Raw genomic sequence first — 22051 nt, forward strand, 5'->3', positions numbered from 1 at the left:
CTTCCAATTTGAAACTATTAAATATAACCTAGACAGCAGAATCAGAGGTGCCTGGTCTTCTCGTCATTAGATACAAGTCAGCAGGTGGAGCCCACACTCGTAATGCAAAAAAAACCCCTCTTTTGTTAGAACCTTCCTGTCTGATGAATGCTCAGTTCTTTTAAAAACCCACAGCCTCATATTGCATTTCAGGCTTTCTGTTCTGTTCAGTCCTAGGGCAGGTTCAGTCTCAAACTCCTTTGAACCATTTTGCTACGTTATCCAGGTTGAATATCACGTTCACTCAAAATGGCGTGCAACGGGCTTCGGGGTATGTTTTATCTCATTTGGTGAGTGTGTCAGAGGTCTCGCCCAATCAGCAGCAATGTGGATATAAATCACAATGACAAGAACGTTCATTTCAAGGGAACTAATGTCAAGTACTGTGCATGAAGTTGGTGATACTGTTAGTACTACCATAATGAAATTACAGTGGCACTGGCAAGAAAATTTATTAAATAAACCAGTTCATACATTTTTTCTATTCAAACAGAAAGACTAATACCCACCCCAATTGAAAACACACCAACATCAGACGCTGACTAGTCTACAAACCACTCAATGTCATGTAAAGGGAGATACAACCCACGGAGGTGAAGACGACACAAAATATATGTCATAAGCCATTTTTAGACATGACCTGCGAGAGTTTGCCTTTCACACATGCACAACAATGAAGGAGGTCCTTTGCATAGACGCATTCACAACAGAAACAAATTCTCCGCATTATTCAGACGAGGTGAAAACGCCTGAAAATCTGATTGCGATTCTTAAAAAGGCTTATGCATTTCATTAAGTCACATAAAAGTAAGAGCTGAATAAATGTATTCAGGTGTCTCTTTAAACTGTGTCTTATAGGAGTGAAAAACCAACACGTGGGTATATTTGACATCTGTCGCAATCTTAAACATGACTTGACAAATGTCCACATGAGATGCCTGATGTTTCATTTGGTGTATAAACAATGAACCAAACTAAATTTAGACTAGGTAGTGAACTGAATCTAGGCTACATCAGATCTCACTTGGAGTTAGTAAAAACCTATTTCGCCCACACCCATTCTGTAAGTGACATTTACAACGCTGCAGCTGCTGCGCTGACAGGGCTCAGGGGATTCGCTTCACTTCAAATGACGCCACTGAAGTGACAGTGAAACAAATCAGCGAGAGAGAAAGAGGGCAGTTACTGTATTTGCAGACATGGAAAGGAAAGAGTGAAAGGTACTGCAGATCAAAGTCAGTAAAAGGAAGTTAAGTTTGGAGGCTATTTGACATTCATGTCTTGTTGGTGCAAGCCCAGAGCAGTGAAGCACGGAGCAACGCTTGGCAGCGCTGATAGCTGCAGAGGGGAGGTCAGTGAAAGTTTGCCTCTGAACATACCACAGCATCTAAACTTCAAATACTGCACAAATAAGAGGAGACACAAATAATATAAATCCAATTTTAGTATAACAAATCAAGGGACTATTGTTTTGCCGTTACCATTTCCAACACTGACTTTCATTACCAACAGAAGTGAAAACTGCACAACAATCTTCTTTGATCCAGATCTAACATGCTAATCTGCTCTCCTGCAAACTCAGCCAGCTTTAAGCTGTCAATAGATTGCAGCCTGCAGCTTCCTACGTGGTTCACCACAGGAATGGTGGGGAGTGGGAAGAGAGAGGGTGGGGCAGTGCAGTGTTTAAAGAGGATAAGTTTTGGCTGAGGCCCAATCCCTGCATGTGGGCCTGATCCATCTTGACGTCCTGCCTGAGAGCAGCGTTAGTCTGCTCCCACAGTCGATGCTGGAGGAAGCAGCAGGATAGACAAACTGAATGTGTGTGTGTGTGATATATATATGATACAGGGAAGATGATTTAGGGAGAAAAGCACACCTGATGTTGTAATAGGGCAATGTGGGAATAGTTAAAACTGCTAGTCAGTGTGGAGAAGGGGCAAACAAAGTTGGTGGAAGGTTACTTTGTGCAACACTTGAGAGGAAAGACTCTCCTCGGCTAAAAATACATGTAGGTTTCGTTGTCCTCTCTGGCGTCTGAGGTGCATGATCCCTGCTGTGTCTCACTTCAAATCTTTGCGAGCTGCTTCTTCAGACCCTCTCCTCTGTGCATTTAAACCATATCAAAACACCAACACTTCTAATTTTCATAAACATATGGAGGGATGGGGAAAAAAACGCTCTGACTCCAACATTGGACGGCGGAGTATATATGTCTAGTGAGCAACATTTTGACAGTTCTCTGCTAAAACGATGACAGAATTTACAACCCTGTGACATGGTAATTACACTGGGTTGTGTAACACTCCTTTTTTAAGCAGCTACTTTAAGGAAAGCCCTTCACCCATGTAAGCTGAGACGGTATCCATAAATATTGACTGGATATAAGGTGACCAATATCCTTGGTGCAGTCTCACTCCCGTCACTAACATGTTACCCGGAGAGCTTGGTTTGGCCCAAGTTGGACACATGCAGGTGCTCTTCGGGACAACAGGGAGAACACAACCAGGGGTGGGAATGTAATGTGAACACACTTGTCTCTTCTATGATAGAGAGTCCATGTTTTGGATGGGTTTTGCAAGATGTTTATCATCTTTCACTTTATGAATGCATCCTGGTGTTTTTTTTAGCATCCAGTGAGCCTGACCCCTTCAATGCATTTTATTGATGTCCTGCTAAACTTAACTTTACAGTTGCCGGGGTATAACTTGCAGCCTTGTAACCCAAACTATACAATCAGTGCATGTAAATAAATCCCCAAAACCTTGGATCATGATAGCACTGTGAAAATGTTTTATTTTAACTTTTTCCTTATGCTTTTAATTCAAACGCACACTTGTCAGGACCAGTGGGGACCAAAGCCCAGTCCTAATGGGGCAAAACATCATTTTTGAAGTCCTAGTTAAGGTTCGGGATACGTTTAGGTAAGACTGTGCACAATGTATAGAATTCAAAGCACTGTCGTAACAAAGAGAGCAGCACAAACTCGTCTATGTGTGTGTTGGTATACTTGTATCATTTTGAGGACCATTTTGAGCGTAGACCCCACAGAATGAGGACATTTTGGCCGGTCCTCGCTTTCTGACCCACTTTCAAAGGGCAGTTTGAATGTTAAGTATTGCTTTTAGGGTTAGAATCAGATTTAGGGTTAGGTTGGGTTTAAAATGCAGCAATCTGACCGTGAGCTATGGGGGTAGGCAGGTTTAGACATTTAGTTGGGATGGTTAGGGTGAGGGGCTAGGGACTGCATCATGTCAATGAGTGTCCTCACTGAAATAGAAGTAAAAAGATTGTGTGCGTGCGTGCGTGCAGATGCAGCACTGTTGAGATCAGCTGAATTTAGGCTGAAAGTGAGACGCTTTCAAATGAGCACAGATGTCCTCACCACACTGAGCATGACTTCAAACAAACAGTCTCTCTCCTCTACTTTGACCAGAGGATTCACTGTTACCACCCCGCCTGTGGTAAGAGGTTATATTATTGTTATATTATTGCATCATCATCAGCAGTTCAATCTACAAAATATTTTCCCTACAAATATTGCCTCATCTGCACCTTAATCGACTATTTTGCACTGTCTGGTTAGACGTAAAACTGCATTTCCTTGTACTTGTGCTATGACAATAAAGTTGAATCGAATCTTAACTATCATGTTAGATGTTAAAGGGACAGTTCACCCAAAAATGAAAATTCACTTCCTACCCAACACTAGGCCAATGGAGGGACCGATTCTTTAAACGTAAAAAATACATTAAAAGCCTCCATACTGCTCCTGTGAAGTGTCCGCTCCAGAGGAGTATATCAGAGGACATTTAGGCTAAAAACATGGTGTGAATGACGCCGTTTCGAGTCGAATATGAATGTCGGGGCTTTCGGACACTTGGACTAACACAGGAGCAGTATGGAGGCATTTTATGTTGTTTTTTTTCTCCTGTTGTTTTTACATTGTAAGACGTGGTCACCATTTACTTCAATTGTATTGGATTTGGCTGCAACGCTGTTTACCCCTGAAACTCCAAATGTGTTTTGTGGACTCAACCACTTCGCCCACCGCTCCCTCGGCATAGTGCTGAGTAGATAATGAGTGAATTTCCCTCTTTGGGTGAACTATCCCTTCAGGCTATGTAAACCTGACAATCAGCAGGAGGGGCCCAGCAGGTCAGGGTGCAGTGATTAACATGACTGCTAGTTTACAGCGATGAGAAAAGTTAGAGGAGCCCTAAGGCCTGGTTAACTGATGGGGGGGGGGGCTATAACGAGGTGTGTGTGTGCAGCCACCGGAGCAACACAAACACACGTCTGGACGCTACAGCTACTGGCTAACACACATGTCCATTAAGCTAATTATCGCGACCAGGCTGCTCTCATATCAGCACGCGGGCCTTTCTGGACACGTTACCTCGCGCTGAGCAGGAGCAACTTAACCCACCTGGACACACACATTCATATACAAACACACAACAGTGAGTCCGTCGTTGCCGACTTTCTGAAAACCCCATTGAATTCGGTTGTGTCCACGTCTATCGCGCGCATCAGCCCTAGCAGCAAACAGTCTCACACGCGCGCGTGGCTGTGAAGGTTCGGTCGCGGCGGGTGAACTTACCCAAATCATCCATGTTGAGCCGGAAATGGTTCCACCGCTGCTCCGGACCGCTGCTCCTCTGTCGACCGCAGATGGACTGTGAGCAGCCGCCTCAGCTCCTGCTCGAGCGTCTCCCTCCGCTGAACGCAGCGAAGTTTTCAAGTTCCCCCTGCTGCTGCTCTCTCACGCGCACACACACAAGCAAACACGCACAGCTGCCGCCCCCCCATCACCCAGTCCTCCGCCTTTCCTCCAGCCCACAGACACGGGCACCGGCGACACCTAGCGGAGACTTACTGACCATGCTTCAATGTGCTGCGAGAAAGGACCGTCTGCTTTATCTGCACAAATATCCTCATGCACACAGTCAAACGCATTTAAAAGCGGGCAGTGGGCTTGTGTGTTATATGTATATAACTTAAAAAAATATACTGTGCAAAACACAATATCTGTGTTAATCATATTTTAATTTATTCTGCTGCTGCTATGATGTCAGCTGCAGGAGAAATGTCATCATCATTTTGCAGGATTGCCTGGAGATGCACATGTCCTCTTGCAGCTGCATATGTAAAGGTTGCCATCGCCAAAATGGTGTCAGATAAGAATTTGGCATTTAAATATTTTATTTTGTAATTTTCAACATCAGAATAAACCCTAACAGTGATGTCACACTGTGCTAACCTCTTCTAACAGTGATGTCACAGTGTGCTGACCACATCCAACAGTGACATCACAGTGTGCCAATCACATCCAACAGTGATGTCACAGCGTGTCGATCACATCCAACAGTGATGTCACAGCGTGCCGATAACATCCAACAGTGATGTCACAGCGTGCCGATCACATCCAACAGTGATGTCACACTGTGCTAACCTCTTCTAACAGTGATGTCACAGCGTGCCGACCACATCCAACAGTGATGTCACAGCGTGCCGATCACATCCAACAGTGATGTCACAGCGTGCCGACCACATCCAACAGTGATGTCACAGCGTGCCGATCACATCCAACAGTGATGTCACAGTGTGCTGACCACATCCAACAGTGATGTCACAGCGTGCCGATCACATCCAACAGTGATGTCACAGTGTGCTGACCACATCCAACTGTGATGTCACACTGCGCTAACTACACCCAATTGTGATGTCATGCTGTGATAATCTCATCCTACAGTCATGTCTCATTTTGCTGACCTACTCCAACCATACAGTCACAGGGTTCTTACCACATCCAACTGAAACACAACAGTGTAAGGAACCACATTTATCAGTATTGTCATAGTGTACTAATCACATCCAGTGTGCTAACCTCATCACTGACACAGTCTCATTCACATTCACTCAAGTTGACCTTATGAGCCCCAAAAATGGAGCACTCCCATTGTCCTGTTTTCACTGCAGTACGACTTCCTCTTAAATACATCTGATGGCAATAAACAAGAAATTACAGCATCCTACCCAGGTTCTTAACTCGAAAACACACATCACAATCATTCAGGATGGCATGCAGAGTTTAGTCACACAGAGATGTGAGAAAATACACATCAGACTTTATAAAACCTTTTAAGGTCGTATTGGTTAATGTGGAAACATTAAAGTAACACCTTCACATATTTGGAGTCATGTTTTTGAGCAGCTGATGAAGTAAGGGTCCATGTTCAACCTAGCTGTTTTTGGTCTCCACCAAATTCAGAGGGACATAGTTGGTTCTGAGGCTGTTTATCAGCTAGGCCACTGTTCTGTCTGTCAGGTTTGTCGTGGGTATGATTCGGCCGCAAACAATGTTATGAGAATGTTAAGAGATAACAAGACCAGTAAAAATAGGGGCCACAAAACCTTAACAGATGGGCTACAAGGTACTACAAAGCTCTGTAGTGCATAAAGGAACTGCTGAGTCAGGTAATGCTGCAATTATCCACTAGTTGGTCAGCACAAGTAGCTGCGTTCACAGGCAAGTTGTCATTTGTTTCATTGTTAATATAAAAACATTCACCCTCTCCTTATTTGCCAGTTTGTTGAAACAGGACAAATGATGGGGGCTCAAATATCCAAGTTGATCCAGACACTGTATCTCTCACCACTCCCTAGGTAACTCCTCCCCTCCCTCATAAAAACAATACTCGGGTCTGGGTGTTGACAAGCCCTCCAGCCCGGGGCTCTCCAGCTGGAGAAACCAGGGATTTTCATCCCCCCCAACAGCCCGCCAAGGTCTGGCAACTGGGGTGGGTGCTGGTGGCAAAGATCACTTGTTGGCATCCTATTGTGTTCTTGTCGCACAAACCCCTAGGTATAGCATTACCCCCCTCCCATCAACACAGCACCAGAATAACAACAGGGCTTTGGCTCACTAAAGCCCTCTGTTCCAGTAGCCAAACATTTTTACTCTGACACACACACACACACTATTTTGTGCATGCACACAAATATACAGAGGCACACACACACACACAAACAATGCCACGCCCATGTTTGGATTACTCTCTGGGGGATTTCAGAGGACCACCAACTAAACACCTGCTATTCTTAAGTGCACACATCCACTACCTAACATGGAATTAAAGTGTAGCTAGCGTTCAAGCACAAATCATATGATCACATGAACAGATGAGCAATTCTCATAAAAGGCTCTTTGGGGTTCCCTTCAGATAAAATATTTAAAAACTCAGAATGAAAAAGAGGCTGGTAACTATCTTCGAAAACTTTTATTCGACAAACATGCACAGATGGGACAAATTGATTTTTTACTATGACAACAAAGACATAAGGGAAGTGGGCTTGAGTATGTAAAACATAATAAGGACAAATAATTTAATTAGTCTCAGATGAATGTGGGAAGATAAAGCACAGAGGGAGAAACAGAGCAGTATGTTGGCCCGATCATTTTTTGGGGACTGGGAGAGATTTTTTTTGTTGTCTTTATCCTCTTGAGAGAATAATGTACAGACACAATGCAGCCAAAATGAGTAAATATACAACAGTTCATGTCTCCTTGGAGGGCAGTGGGTCAGTTTCGAGTCATGTAAGGGCAAGAGACGGACTTTCTATGTGGAGGAAACGTCGGCAAGAAGGTTCACTCCTGGTCCTTTTCCTCTCCGTGGGTGATGATGTGAACCAGATTCTTGTAGTCCAGGTTTCCTGCCACATCTGGAGGGAAGGCAGCGAACATCTGCACCATCTGAAAAACAGAAAACAGATATTATGACGGCCCTTATAACAGCTTTAGTCCCGCACAAAAACAACATACTGTAGCTTCGTGTGTGAAAAGGTGTCATGATTCAATGAGTTTTTTTCCCTTCTTTTGGATTCAGTTTGTATGAAAAGGAATCTGATGTGGTTGCAGACGATCTAGACAATGACGTTCAACCCTCTGTGCTGTTTGGACTCACCCACACACACAAAGCAATCTGCTATAATAATGATAATTAGTTTAAAAGCCCACAATGTACCTCTTCGGGGGTGAATCTGTCGGCTTGTGTTGTTAGCATCTGTGTCACACTGAGGGAGAGAGAAAAAGTGTGAGCGATGACGAGGCCTCGTATTCGCACCATGAGGAAATGTGCAGGTCACACTCATTGTGGAGTTGTGCAGGGCTGAGTGATGGCAGTCATACTCAAACGCATAAATAGTGAGTAAAAGCTGACATAACGCCGCTCGCAATGAATTAGCATCTTACAAATTGAAGTGGAGTGTGTGGAGCGACTTACTAATCCTTCCTCAGCACACCCTTCGCCTCAGGGTCAAAGACTTTAAATGCGTTGAGGATGGTTTCCTCGGGATCAGCACCTAGATACATTAAAAAAGAAAAAACAATGCTTGAAACATGTTTAAATTCATGCTGCACTGCTTATATTTTACACTTTACACTTCCGTCTTCTGCCCGTGTGCTCTCACCTTTCAGCTTCTCACCGAACATGGTGAGGAAGATGGTGAAGTTGATGGGGCCCGGAGCCTCTTTGAGCATCTCATCGATCTCTTCCTGTTTCACATTGAGACGTCCTGCGGCACAAAAGTCCGTCAACATGGACATATGACATCTCAGTTTCAGTAGCTGTATGCCAACACCCTTGTTGTTTTCTGATCTAAGATCTGATTTGGTAAAATCTGAACAACTGAAAATGCTCTAAACAGAAAATAATCCAATCGCAGTGCCTTATTATGGGTGTGACTGATACAGAGGGTGATGACAACACACCTAGAGCAGCAAACGTGTCCCTCAGGTCGTTCTTGTCGATGAAGCCGTCTCTGTTCTGGTCCATGATGGTGAAGGCCTGAGGTCAGAGCACAGAACATAGAGCCAGAGTTTCAGCCACATGCTTCCCGCATAAAGAAAACATGTAATCGATGTCACGCTCGGTTTTAGATTCTCTTTCTTCTCTTTTAAGTGCCATCTTTACACAGTGGATGACCACCGCTAAGTATTTTTAACATGCGAGTCCCCCTGGGTTTAGCCCGGCATCCAGGGCATGCCCAGCAGTTTATCTGCAGCCTAATCACTGATGACACAGTCTGAATGCCTGGGCACCGCTGAGCCTCATACCAGCATACCGCACGCCTCGCTGCCATCAAGCCAGGGATGGGGAAAAATAGACAGGTGGACATACTACAACGATGAACAATGAAAATGGAAAGACACGGAGGGGAGAGGAAGAAACGGAGACCTCTGAGTGTTGTTGCTGTGTTTCGAAGAAAGAAACACTTGGATCATAACCCTCGACAATGGTTTACCAACACTCACATTCATGCACCATTTTGCATGATTCACTGCCAAATGTATGATCAGTGAAATTTAAATGGGTCCAGCAGCTCTCACCTCTTTGAATTCCTGGATCTGGGCCTGTTCAAACATGGAGAACACATTGGAGTTGGCTCCCTCTGCTGATCTCTTCTTGGCTTTCTTGGGGGCCTTTTGGCAAAGAGACAGGAGATGAAGCCGATACTAATAGCTAGTTAAACTACTTGGCAGAAATAAATGAATAAAAGGGACTTAAAAGCTTAATAAGAGAAAATGTTACAGATAAACGATGGGAAAATGCTTCTGGGCTATTACACATAAGCATAACCTGCATTACAATGTATGCTGGGACGAAAGCAATATCAAAAAATGAGATTGTTAATTGTCTAAGTCAGATGAGGGCAGTAACAATTTGACATGCATCATTTCAGTATCCATAAGCAGGTCAAACACAATGAAAGAGAAATATGTTTCCCTAGAAATCACCATTAAAATACAGGATAATGCTCGTAATTTAATGTCTCCTGCACATAGTGATGCATTCAATGTCTGGTAAAAGTGAAAAATAAAAACCTTTGCAGCTTTCCATTCAAAGATGTTTTTTTTTCTTGTAGTATATATTTTAGGCAATTCAATACAAAGATGGGAGTGAGCACATCCCTGTCTATCATCACTCCATCAAACGGCACACAGAGACTTACCATGGCTGAGCAGCTGGGACGTCAGACCAACAATGATGCCAGTGAACAATGGGGGAGATGGTGGGTGTCCTTTTGTAGCCCCAACCCTCAGCTCTACTGGATGATATTTATAAACTATGTCCTCTTTAGGAAGTGACAGGTAAATGATGCTTCATACAGAACATACAGTATTGCCCCCCCCCGTAGTAGCCACTCGCCCCGTGTCGTCGTGATTGACACTGGACAAAGAAGAGTGGAATAACTGGTCTAGAATATCAAGAGCAGACTGAAGGTTGAAGCACTTAATCACTTTAAATGGACCACTGTCTGCAGACCAGGGTCCAAACTACAGACCATGGTACCACCACGATGAAAGTTATATTGTACATGTAAAGTTAAAAAGGTATTTATTTTAGAATATCTCTCATTTTTCACTTTTCTTCTCCACATAAGTACTTTTTTAAATTTTAGAGAAGAATTTCAGAAATTGAAAAGTCGAAAGTTTGGTCCTCACCGGATGTGGCACATGAAACTGAGACAAAGTAATGTAGCTGATAAAAATGTCAAATACATAATGTATCTCTTCAATATGGATAATGATATTATTATTCAATAGTTTTTTTTACAGTCTCATACCAACCACCTCCACTGCAGCAGGAGGATGTATGTGGGCAGTGCAGGATTAATTTTAAAACATCTTTCAAAAGAAGTAATTGGAATAATGAAGAAATAATATAATGCACAAATGTCTTTTCATTTCTAAATAGCACTACTATTTTTCTGCAATTCAATTAACAATATAGTATAAGGCTGTACTTTGTATGCATGTGGTTCACAGGTAAAACATTTGATCAGTCTAACACACAGAGGTCCATTTCAAAATAGTTGATATACAAAAATAAATAAGTCTGTATACAAGGACTTGGATTTTGAACTTTAATTTACCTGTGTTGATAAACCAAAATTGAATTCAATACTCAGATCCGTCTCACCAGTCATTCATATCTCTAGACTCCATAAGAAGCACGATGAAGGCGTGTGGAAAACACCAGCTCATTTAGTGTAATTTATTGACCTGTCAGTACCGTGTCACCATCATGTCTTAGCCACGTCTCACACACTCCTTCACATAATTGGAGTTGGTCTACCTTCCCCTGACAATGTCACAGCACAGTGCGGTACAAATAGTACAACTATTTAAGTGACATTTATTCTGCGAAGGTCAGTGCTCTTGCTGACATTCATGCCAATGAAATGGTCAGACAGAGCGCGTCTCCTCCATTGTCTTCTCTGCTGGAGCCTACAGGTCCCTAAAGCTACCATGTCCCAGGTGCTAGTGGTTGGATGATCTGCAACTCAACTGCAAAGTGACTAAAATCTGAAATATTAGAAAGCAGTTTGAAAACACTGAAAAACAGACTGAGAGAAAACTTTTAAATGAAAGGCATGAAAGAGAAAAGTAGTAGAAAAAGGCTGGAAGGAAGATGATAATCCACTTGGATCCATTTCTTAAACCACACTGGTGTAAGTGTTAAAGAGCTTGTGAAACTAATCTCAGCGATGTCCACAGCAGAAGGTGCGACATGTTGAAGAGCTGAACACATCCTTACAATGTGCCATGTCTCTCTGCGGCATCAACAAGTCGTCAAGTATCACTTGATGCCACCCAGGTCAAGAAAAGTGACAGTGTGTGAAAATGAGCTGAATGGTCCGGGGTGAGTAGGTGACACCACGGGCGTGTGATCTAAATTAAGAGAGGAGCTCAGAGACTCCCAGCGCTCCGTCCGCTTGCTGTCAAACACAAAGCTGGTGATGAACTAACAGCAGATGTCACTGGTGTCATCTCACACGCAGCATGGCGAGTACAAAGAGGTTTGAATTAGACAAGTTCCTGTTAACAAACGAGGCAGCAGCTATTGTTGAAGACTTCTGCTCTGCTCTCAGTTTCTGATTCGAGCAGCCGCTGCAGCTACTGTGGCTGGAATGGCGAGCCACTGAGCACTGGGATCAGACACCTATAAATAAACCAACCTCTTCTCACACAATGGACATGGACAAATGGCCATTTCACTGGCAGACTGGAGAGTAAGTGTTTCGTAGAAAAGCACAAGGGTAAAAGAGAAAAGAGCTGCAAACACGACCAGTTTCCACTTCCCTTACCGGTTTAATAGGGAAGAGTTTGAAGGGATTTTAATTTAAATGAACACAGCAACAACACAAGAAGACAAATAAGAAGTGAAAGACAATGCGTATAATATTTAATATTCTGTGACAAAATCTCTACAGGGAGAACGCTAATAAAACATTTGTTAGCAGACATCAATATCATATCCAGTGTTACGGCATCGTGATTCAGGATCATGTGAAAAGAAATGCTAATTATAAAAAGAATATAAAAATGAAATAAAACAGGATGGGAAACCCTTCTTCTATAGAGTCCTATAAAGACAGCAGTAGAAAACTTGTGCAATCTGTAGCTTTGGGTGCTTTCTGTTGAACAATTGTGACCAATGAATCGGTTCCATGGTCTTGGCTTGAATACATTCAGGAAGATTTGTGACGTGTAAAAAAGAACAATAGTGGATTCAGTAAGTTGACGGAAAATCTTCCTATTGAGCGCACTACTGTTGACAGGCAAGTTGCAATGTGGATTCTCAAAAAACATTTTGACAAACACGCATTTTCTATTTCCAGATATCGAATGAAGGTCTGTAGAGATAACAGCAGCTCAACAAGAGCGAAAAGAATGGTGGACGGATTTGATTCTTTGAAGTTTAGACTGGAATGTTTAGCTTGCCAAGAGTGCCTTTAAAAATTCAAATGATAAGAATGAACTGTGCAAAGAGGTAATAGTTAAATGAACAGATGTTATTCACGTGCTTCATTCTTAAAACTGTGGAATAAAAATATTACCCGAATGAGGCAGAAGCAGAAGACAGCACTCCCTTTCATTTCAGATATACATATCCATGCCATTTACGAATCAGGGAAAACAAAAAAAAGATTATTTTCATCTTCACCTCGAACAGTTTTGGGCTATTTACAATATTCAGGGACATTGTACAAAAAGAAATGCTCAAGTACTATGTTGTAAGCTTCATACATGATCTATTTTTTTCCCTCCTGTCATATAATGTCGCACTGAGGTTTTGCCTTTGACAGATGAAGTGCATACAAGAGCTGGGTCCAGATACAATCACTCACTTGATAAAAGACGTTTGGACATATTAAAAGAATACTCATTGGACATTCAAGAGGACACGTAATAACTTTTTTTTTTTCTTTAACAAAAATAGACATGGCTTAATCCAGCCTTGAAATTCCTTCTTAATATATAAAATTATGTCTTGTCTATTTACAGTCAGATAGCATTCTGAGGGATTATAAAGGTCCTGCTCCATCGCTGCTGGGGGATTGTGGGTAGTGCAGTTTTAGTGTCGACCTAACTGAGGGCAGACAATCATCCGGTGTGTGTGATGTACAGGAGTGGGAAGGGTTCGTTCATTTGAATTTTTGTTCTAATTAGCGTTTGCTCGAGATAAGTCCTGTTACTCAGCTAGCCACAGTCTCGACAGGAGACTGAGGTTAGTGGAGAATGATTGTAATAAGCCAATAATGATTGTGTGTTGACGTGTCAGCGCAGGACTGGAGCCAGAAAGGTTGTTGGATGTTCACTACTCTCCTGCCCTCATCTGTAGCTACACAGGACAGAGCTGAGTTTGGAAAGTTGCCACTTGTGATAATACTGTTTTCTGCCATTTTCACTCGTGAACGACTTCTGAAAACATTTAGGCTTTGACGTGTTGCTACGGCTGTGCTTATCTATTACTGTCTCTACTGTCTGGAGTAAACTGAAGCGAGAGAAACTCATGAGTCAAGACTATTCCCGTCACAGTTTTCTGTTGACGAAAATAAATCAAATCAAGTTGTTTCCTTTCCAAATGACAGAGCACATACTCATCCCCCCTTTTCTCAAAAAACTCTGCTCAGATTGGTAATATGGCATTTTCTTGACCTTCGTAAGTTCATTAAGGAAAAAATGACCTGATTGTGATGACATCTATTTATTTCTCTCATTCTCTCTAATTGTAACAGCTACAGATGTTTTCCTTTGTGGGTTTTCTCAGCTTAGATGTCAGGCAAAACAGATGTGTGGCAGTGTTTCATCATGAGTTGGTGACATTCTCACTGGTTCCCGAGTTTCTTCCTTTCCTCTTTCATAGATGATTTTCTCTGTCCATGTGGCTCTGCTGTGTCTCAAACAGATGATTGGTCCCATACCTGGAGGAAACAGTCAACACAAGACCATCAGTTACATGTGTGCAAGAAAATATGCTGTAATAATTTGATGTTTGCTTGTGATCAATTAAAATTGGAACCAAAACCTATGCTAAAATAAGGAAAACATGATTTTTGTGACCAATTATATAACATTGGTTCATCAACCAAATCCAGTGGAGTAACTAAAGAAATAGATTGACATTAAGGGAAACATCCTCTTTGTGAGGGTTAAGTTAGAAGATCAACACCATTCTCGTGTCTGTCAGTTATACATTCAGACTAGAGGCCGATAGAAACAGCTGCTGGCCTTGTGCAAAAGTAGGAAAATATGTCTACCAGCATCTCTAAAGATCAGAAATTGAGATTTTACATGTTTCCGTCATCTCATCGAACTCTAAACAAGAAAGTGAGTGCATTTCACCCATAATGTCAAATGAACATACCATGAAAATAAACGATTGTCAAACCTTGTTAACAGAGTTTATGGGTGTGCGTCCAGAGCCAGTGTGGAGCCTTTGGCGCTCTTCGAATCGTCCGGGGGACCTCTCCCTACGAACATCCATCATCCGGCCAGGGGAGCGGTCCATGCGAGGGTCTGCCATGGCCCTCCCTGGGGAGCGCTCTAACCGGGGGTCGGCCATGGCCCTGCCTGGAGACCCCGCTATCCGGCTCTCCAGCATCCTGCCGGGGGACTTCTCTCGCTCCAATGGACGGCTGGGGGACTTGTCCCGTCGAAACTCTGTGCGAGCCTCTCGGTAGCGGTGAGGTGTGCCTGGGTCTCCATGAACAAGGGGGTTGGATGCCAGCCTTTTAGAGATGTGCTCATTGTAGGATGGAGGCCCGCGCTTGTTGGGGCTGTTAGGGAGGAACCGAGGCATAAAGATGGGCATGGAGTGTTGGTTAAAGAAAGAGGTATGTGTCTTGAGACATGGGCTTCGCTTGGCGCTGTGGGAATCAGGTCAGTTAGTAAATGTGGTGAAGCTGATGAGATCACACTCATCAGCTTCACCATTTAGTTTTGTAACTAAACTGAACTCATCTACCACATTTGACTTTCTAAATGAGAATACAGTCAGTGGCTGACAACAGGGGAAGAGCAAAGTTTGGACTGGTTTACAAAGCCAGTTTGAAAATTCAACACAATGAGCAAGAACAGCTCAGTTGATAGTGGGCATCAAATTGTAATAGACCAGTCTCAGAACGTAAAAAGAGGCAGTCAGTCTTTATTCAACAATTTCCCTTCTACATTTAACAATATACACTTTACAAAGCAAATCTAATTTAAAAAGACAAATCTAACGATCTGTTACAGATAAAAAATGAACTCTTCCTCCTGCAAAGAATAAAATGAAGGTATTACTTTTCTGTTTTTACTGTGTAACCAAATAAAAACATTAAGGCCACAATTTCCCAAGCACCACCTGTGGATGTCGACCTGTGCCCGTCAGTGCCAGCTAGTCCCAGTGACCCTTCAACAACACCAGTGTACATGGAGTAATTGAGTGCAGTGTAATACTCTTACAGTATAGACTCAGCATCACAGAGAAGACTAAACCTCACCAAAAATAAATGAATGAATAAATAAGATGGTTTTTTTGTTTATGATTTTCTGTCTGCAGGATTTACAATTCCTATAAGAAAATTCCACGGAACAGAATTTTCCTCTTATTTTCCTTCAAAAGACAAATTAAGTCATGGCAGTATTTATTTATCAATTGATACGTAGATAATGTGGCTTTCAAATTATATATAGGAGTTGTCACAAATTGCTAATTAAACTGAGTTTCCAGTTAAGTTGCTAAAGTTAGATAACTTCTTTAATTTTCATCTTTGGCTGTTGAAATGTTGAAATTAGATTTGATTCTCTGATTTAATAAATTAAATTATGAATCAATCACTTTCTGCTAAATTTTAAATACTAGACAACTAACATGTAGTATTAGTAGATGAGGTTTTCATTGCGGATTGTTTGTCTGTTACAATTACGCAAAAACGTCTGAACTGATTTTTGAAACTTGATGGAAGGGTGGGGTATGGGCCAAGGAAGAACTCATTACATTCTGGAGCAATTTCAATTAAAGAGGCGGATCAAAGACTTTGAAGAAATGATGCATCTTGATTAAAAATAAATCAGGCATATTGAGGGGACGGATATCTATGAGTGTGTGTAATTTGTTGCAGCTTGATTGAATGTGAAGGGACTGTTGCGCCTTGGTGGAGGTATGAGCTCTACAGAGTGAAAATCATAGTTTGATCATTTAATACGTTTATTTATTCATTCCTTTATTGTAGAATTGATTTTAGCATATAATAACAGTGTATAAGACATGTTGGGTGGTTGTGGTGGTTCAAAAACATATTATAACATTATATTCAATATTTTATCAGCTACCACAAGCGTAAGCTAGGGTAGGTTTAACAAATAGCAGTTGTGTGTGCGTGTGTGTGTGCGTGCGTGTCGTCACCTGCGGCCGGAGCTGTTGCGCTGCAGGTCTCCTAAACCCTCTTGGCTCTGGATCAGGTTGCCCTTGCAGCATATGACCCTCAGTTTGTTCTGGTAGGACGAAGCCAGGTAGATGGCCCCAGAGGAGATAGCGGGGCCAAGGTAGCGTGGGTTGGGGATATCCAGGTGTGCATATGAGTGAGGCCTGGAAAAGACGACATAGCATCAGATATTTTATCATTCAAAATAGTAGAGAAAGAAATGTTTATTTTTTGTTCTCTCCGATCTTTAACGAGCTCTTTACAATTTGAGCACTACAATAAATAATAATGTTGAATAGGGATCCACAAAATGATGATTGTGTGAACTAATTGAGGCATTAGCACTGACAAAGAAGCAGAAGGGAATCTTACCCCAGAGCAGCATGTCCCTGGATCTCAATAACATCCAGGGAGTTGAAGTAGGTCACGAACAAGTAAGGTTCTCGGTACGCTGAAAGGTCAAAACAAATCCACTTATTATCTTTCTATATCGACCATAAATAATTGGAAAATAAATCAAAATTTGAAAGTGTCCCTGATTGACACGAACCAAATGAGAGAGGCAGACGGCTCCACTTGATATCATCATTTCTACTCCTGCGGCCGTATGCATCCACAAACACACCAAACTCTGCAAGACAAATATTTCAGATATCACACATACAAATGCCTTTTTGTAAACATAAACAACCAAAATAATCCAGTTAGAAATAAGCAGGTATCACATTGACAAGAATTATTTTTACTCCCACTAAGTAAAAATTGTTGTTTCTTTACTGGTACATGTGTTGACATGCCCGACTGCACACACAGTGTAGATAACAGGTGAGCCCACACAGACAGAAAATAGGCATCTAACCATGGAAACAGAGCAGGTATTCATCCTTCTGTGGAGCAGTGGTGACCTGGATGATAGAGATGGGGAAGCTGTGGGAAGACGCAGCGAAGACGGCAGAGGCGAGCGTCACGTCGTTTTTATCCAGGAACTCTGTAGAAAAAGATACAAAATCAGTATAAATCACTATCGGTATCAGTGAGGTCATTCAGGTGTGAATGTTCCAACTTCACAGAGACAGATACACCCTCATGTAGAGTTTCTCACAACACCATCTGGCTTATGAAGTTATATTTTCAAAAGCCACATCAATACAGATTTTAAACAGTTACCTTCCAGCACATACTGCTTCATCTCAATCTCATAGAACTTGTTGGTGCCGATGATGATGCTGTAGCCAGTGAAGTGGATACAGCTGCAGGGCTCTGACGTCTCAATCTCCTAAAAATACAAAGTTCAACAGTGACACTTTGTTAAACTCACTACTCCCTGAAAGAACACTTTCTTTCCCTGTCTTTCCTTCATCATGTAATCTATATCCTTGTCTTTCAGGACCACTCACCTTTCTGATGCAGAACTTGTTGAGGCTTTCGTTGAGTCGTAGAATTGTGATCTTATTGGGCATAGCAGCGCAGATACAAGTCCCATTATCAATCTGTGAAGAGAGAACAATTCTGCAATCAGGAGAGCAGTAAATATCGGCAATCAGACAGCACAGCGCTCTGCTATTACTCTGATCATTAACTCTGACTAAATAACAGCCCAACTAAAATGATTGTGTTCTGTGTAAGTAACAACAGCCTGACTCACCTTCCCAGAGGAGAAGAGGTGGCATCCCTTCACTGTCTCAAAGATGAAGGGATTGAGGTCAGGCTGAGCCGGGAGATGAGACTGTGACAAAGACTGTTTCACTTTCTTGATCTCCACCAGACAAAGTGCCCTGTCCTCTCCTGGAGGACAACATCAATGAACGAATTAGTAAAAAAGTACAGTTAAACCTCTGACGACTGAGCAATTGAGTACATTGGGCAGGCTGTACTGACCAGTGATCATCAGCAGCTTATCAAGCTCCTTCAGGATCTGGATCTGGAAGACGGAGGTCAGCCCAGGGATGTGTGTCAAAGAGTTCTTTATGACGTTTAGAGCGTACAATCCCTCCTCGGACCCCACCAACACAATCTGAGGGAAAGGAAAATCATACAGGTGAACATGCAGCTGAATAATGCATCAGGCAGAGCACATGTCTAAAGGTTTTTCTTCTTTGTACCTGGTCAGTGAGAGGCAGAGTGCAGTTGATGTCCAAACGGTCATCACCCTCCAGTTTCAGCAGGGAGTTCCCTAGAAGTTTCTATTAAAACAAGAAACATGAACAGAGAGAGACATGGACATAGACATGTAAAATGAACAAAAATAGGAACTAAATGAGGCAAAATCCAATCAAAGAGTAACTAAATGAGACTAGGAATTGGGCAAGCTTTTGATAATAACGCTTAGTACTTCACAGTTTCTGATTCTCAGAGGTACAAACACAAATCAGTTGGTATGTTTAGAGCTGTGTAACTCTGGGTGACCACGTCAACAACCACGTCAGCGCAAAAAAAGTAGTGGGTCAATAAATGAATTTAATAAAGATGGTTTAACATTGTAAGTGTCGCCGTGCTGTTCTTCTATGGTTGTATGGACATTTTACAGAAGACAGCAAAGTAATGAAAGGTGCTGCAGGTGGAAATTAACCAATAATAAAAAAGTAAAAGTAGGTTAGTAAAAATAACAGAGGGTTAGTCAAACAACATATAAACGATATGGCCAAAAGTATGGGGACACAAGACTATTCAATCCAAATACTTTGGTCATGTTTGGTCCATAGCAATTTGGGCAAGGTCCCATAGTTTCAATTTTTAAAATCCTCATGAAGGACAATTTAAAAATCCAGATTTATGGCAACAGTTAAAGGTCCTTTGCCATGTTAACACGACAATGCCCCTGTGTATTAAGAGTAATCTTTAACAAAATGTCTCTTTGAGTTTGGTGTGTAAAACCTCAACTGGCCTTATCGCCCAACATCAGTGCTAATGTTGATGCTCATGTGGACGGCGTGTAGCCAGTCTTAAGATTTCTATGGAAAGTCTTTCTAGAAAAGTGAAGGCTTTTATAGCATATTACAGTTCACGGTTTTGAAATGAGATGTTAATAATCACATTTAGGTGTAAATGTTCAGTGGTACACTGATTTTGTTATAATAATTTTAGCCATGTAGTATATTCTGCCTTAAGGGGAAACACTGCATATTAAATATTTAAATGCATATTTGAATAAAGAGGCAGATTTAAGAAACGTAGTAGCAGTACAGTTTTGAGAATATCCTAAACTATTTTAAAGGATCATTTTGCACAGGATCGCAAGAGAGATGACAAACAGTTTTTTCTTAACAGCAATAAACACAAACACCAACAAAACCAACAGAAGTCTGCAGACTGATGTTGAGCTCAGGTCGCTTCAGGAGTGTGACATGTGTCTGTGTTTCAGTCAAAGGGGCTGAAGCAGCGCATGGCTTTTGCAGAAGCAAGCATGCCAGAACAAACCGTATGACACCAGGCCAAAGGTGCACAGCAGAGTCTATTCACATCCATGCACTATGTAAGTTTTATGTGTGGTTTTAGCAGTTTTTCAAAGGGCGGCTCTTCCATTGGACCATATTCAGTCACTGAGCCTTAAACTGTGATGACCTGCACTGAACAGTGTCAGTGTTTAATGCGCATATGTGTACAGCTACTGCATGCTCAGTCGGTCGGTCGACTGACTGAAGCCCAAGCATTCGTGCAGCCACTTACTGTACCTGAACCAGAGGGGATAGGTTCTTCTGTCTTTTAGAAACACCTGCCTATAATATGATCCACACAACCGAGTTGAATGGAGATACACACGCACAGTATAACCACATCAAGAAAGACGATGACAACACACAAATAGTAGACGTTGATGTTGAGAACATGCAGAGAGACAAAGAAGAGGGAGGGGGAGAAAAAGAAGTGAAGGCACTGGCTGATGTTTAATGGAGGCATTCAGTATATTTGAGCCAATCACACCAAACAATACAGCCACCCTCGGATTACATTACTATTTGATATGTGCAAACTGTAATAAGCGAATTTGTCTGTCTTACACCTTTAATAGGCAAACTCTTGAACCCAATCAGGCCTGACACAAGCAGAAACATTAAATATACAGTCGAAAAACTTACAGCATCGGAATCGACTTTGTCTTTAGATCCACGGCTAGCAGCCACCACAGACTCCAGCACAGCCACCCAGCGCTGCTTGTCAGGGAAGCTGGGAGCCATGAAGTAGACAGACTGGCCTGGCCAGCAGGTGGTGTGGGGATGTGACTCCAGCTTCAACACATATGGGATGTCTGTGTACAGACACACAAAGCTGAACTGGTCGGCTCTCTTTCACATCCCAGCAGAATGGTCAACATTTTTGTTATATTTTGGAATAAGATGAAAAATTATGTAATATTTGCAATTTAAAATACAGGGAGAGGATGATGCACTTAAACTCCTACAATAGGCTGAAGGTAGCAGGTTTAGTTGATATTGATCTGTTACCTGACTTTGCCGTGTTGATGAGCTCAGAGGCTCCAACAGCTCCATGAATTGTCACTTCTCCATCAGGCATACAGAGCTCAAACTCCTCCTCAGGTGTCATACAGTCTAGAAGAAAACCCACCACATGATTATTATTGTTTTAATTCTGTTGTATTGATCTCCGTGGAAACATAACTGGTTAAATTGGGACAGAATGTTTGATTTAGGGGTTGGATTGGGAAATAAGTATTTTCCAATGATATTTTATCAATATATAAAAAAAACTGCTATAAAAAATAAGTACTGACCCTCTCTGGGCTCACTGTCATAGATGGACACTTTGGTTCCATCTAGCACCACGTACTTCGTCTCCCAGCCTTGCTGACCCCGCTTTCCATTTCTATGTGAGCAGACACAGAGGTACACACATTCAATGCTGTGTATTTAACATATGGCAAACGTTAAAGAAGGACTGAGATTGTTACCGAGGCTGCTTCATCCATCCCTCTAAGCGAACATGCCCACTGGCCTCTTTGACTTGCAGCGCAGGCGAGTTCGCCTTTTCTCGGCACAGAGCCTCAGAAAAGTGAGTGGCGTACTCGGCTGGCAGACCGCAGGTGGCCGGAAGACACGGTGAGCATTTAGGGTGACACAAGGTGTTGCACTCTATAATAAGACAGAGACAGAGAGAGAGAGAGGGTGAAGGAATGTTAATATGGATTTATTAGACAGTTCCTTTACTAGTCATTGTCAAGTCACTAATCATTAATATGGGAGTTATTATTTGCTTTTTGTTTAAATATTTAGAGAATCATGTTTGAAAATAGAAAAAGCAT

The 22051-nt window shown here is 42.1% G+C and overlaps 3 protein-coding genes across 10 annotated transcripts in view; all 3 read right to left on the reverse strand.

The window, feature by feature from the left end:
- The window catches only part of LOC117761186 (paxillin-like), a 28167-nt gene extending 23237 nt beyond the window's left edge, over positions 1-4930 (reverse strand). The window contains exon 1 of one of the 2 annotated variants that reach the window (XM_034584869.1): positions 4640-4930. In XM_034584869.1, the coding sequence (XP_034440760.1) occupies positions 4640-4652 (13 nt within the window). In that variant the 5' untranslated portion in view covers positions 4653-4930. The remainder of the gene's footprint in view (positions 1-4639) is intronic. The other variant, XM_034584868.1, reaches the window with a different exon arrangement.
- A 2387-nt stretch (positions 4931-7317) lies between these two features.
- myl2a (myosin, light chain 2a, regulatory, cardiac, slow) lies at positions 7318-10177 on the reverse strand. Its single transcript, XM_034584870.1, has 7 exons — positions 10051-10177; positions 9428-9520; positions 8810-8885; positions 8509-8613; positions 8322-8400; positions 8064-8112; positions 7318-7792 (listed from the first exon to the last, which is right to left on the reverse strand). Exons 1-7 carry the CDS (start codon positions 10051-10053, stop codon positions 7688-7690), a joined length of 510 nt encoding a protein of 169 aa, XP_034440761.1. The 5' UTR covers positions 10054-10177; the 3' UTR covers positions 7318-7687.
- A 2093-nt stretch (positions 10178-12270) lies between these two features.
- cita (citron rho-interacting serine/threonine kinase a) overlaps positions 12271-22051 on the reverse strand; it is a 36925-nt gene continuing 27144 nt past the window's right edge. For 3 of the 7 annotated variants that reach the window (XM_034584873.1, XM_034584872.1, XM_034584878.1), the window contains 16 exons: positions 21701-21881; positions 21524-21615; positions 21237-21341; positions 20871-21040; positions 20466-20510; positions 18897-18977; positions 18673-18808; positions 18440-18579; positions 18192-18284; positions 17962-18070; positions 17654-17782; positions 17345-17425; positions 17167-17245; positions 16776-16958; positions 14778-15165; positions 12271-14310 (listed from right to left, as the gene is read on the reverse strand). In XM_034584873.1, coding sequence (XP_034440764.1) covers positions 14287-14310; positions 14778-15165; positions 16776-16958; positions 17167-17245; positions 17345-17425; positions 17654-17782; positions 17962-18070; positions 18192-18284; positions 18440-18579; positions 18673-18808; positions 18897-18977; positions 20466-20510; positions 20871-21040; positions 21237-21341; positions 21524-21615; positions 21701-21881 — 2036 coding nt within the window. In that variant the 3' untranslated portion in view covers positions 12271-14286. Of the gene's footprint in view, positions 14311-14777; positions 15166-15514; positions 15644-16775; positions 16959-17166; positions 17246-17344; positions 17426-17653; positions 17783-17961; positions 18071-18191; positions 18285-18439; positions 18580-18672; positions 18809-18896; positions 18978-20465; positions 20511-20870; positions 21041-21236; positions 21342-21523; positions 21616-21700; positions 21882-22051 lie in introns of those variants that run through there. The other 4 variants (XM_034584875.1, XM_034584874.1, XM_034584876.1 and 1 more) reach the window with 3 other exon arrangements.

This window comes from Hippoglossus hippoglossus, chromosome 5 (genome assembly GCF_009819705.1).
Source record: "Hippoglossus hippoglossus isolate fHipHip1 chromosome 5, fHipHip1.pri, whole genome shotgun sequence".
Lineage (NCBI taxonomy): Eukaryota > Metazoa > Chordata > Actinopteri > Pleuronectiformes > Pleuronectidae > Hippoglossus > Hippoglossus hippoglossus.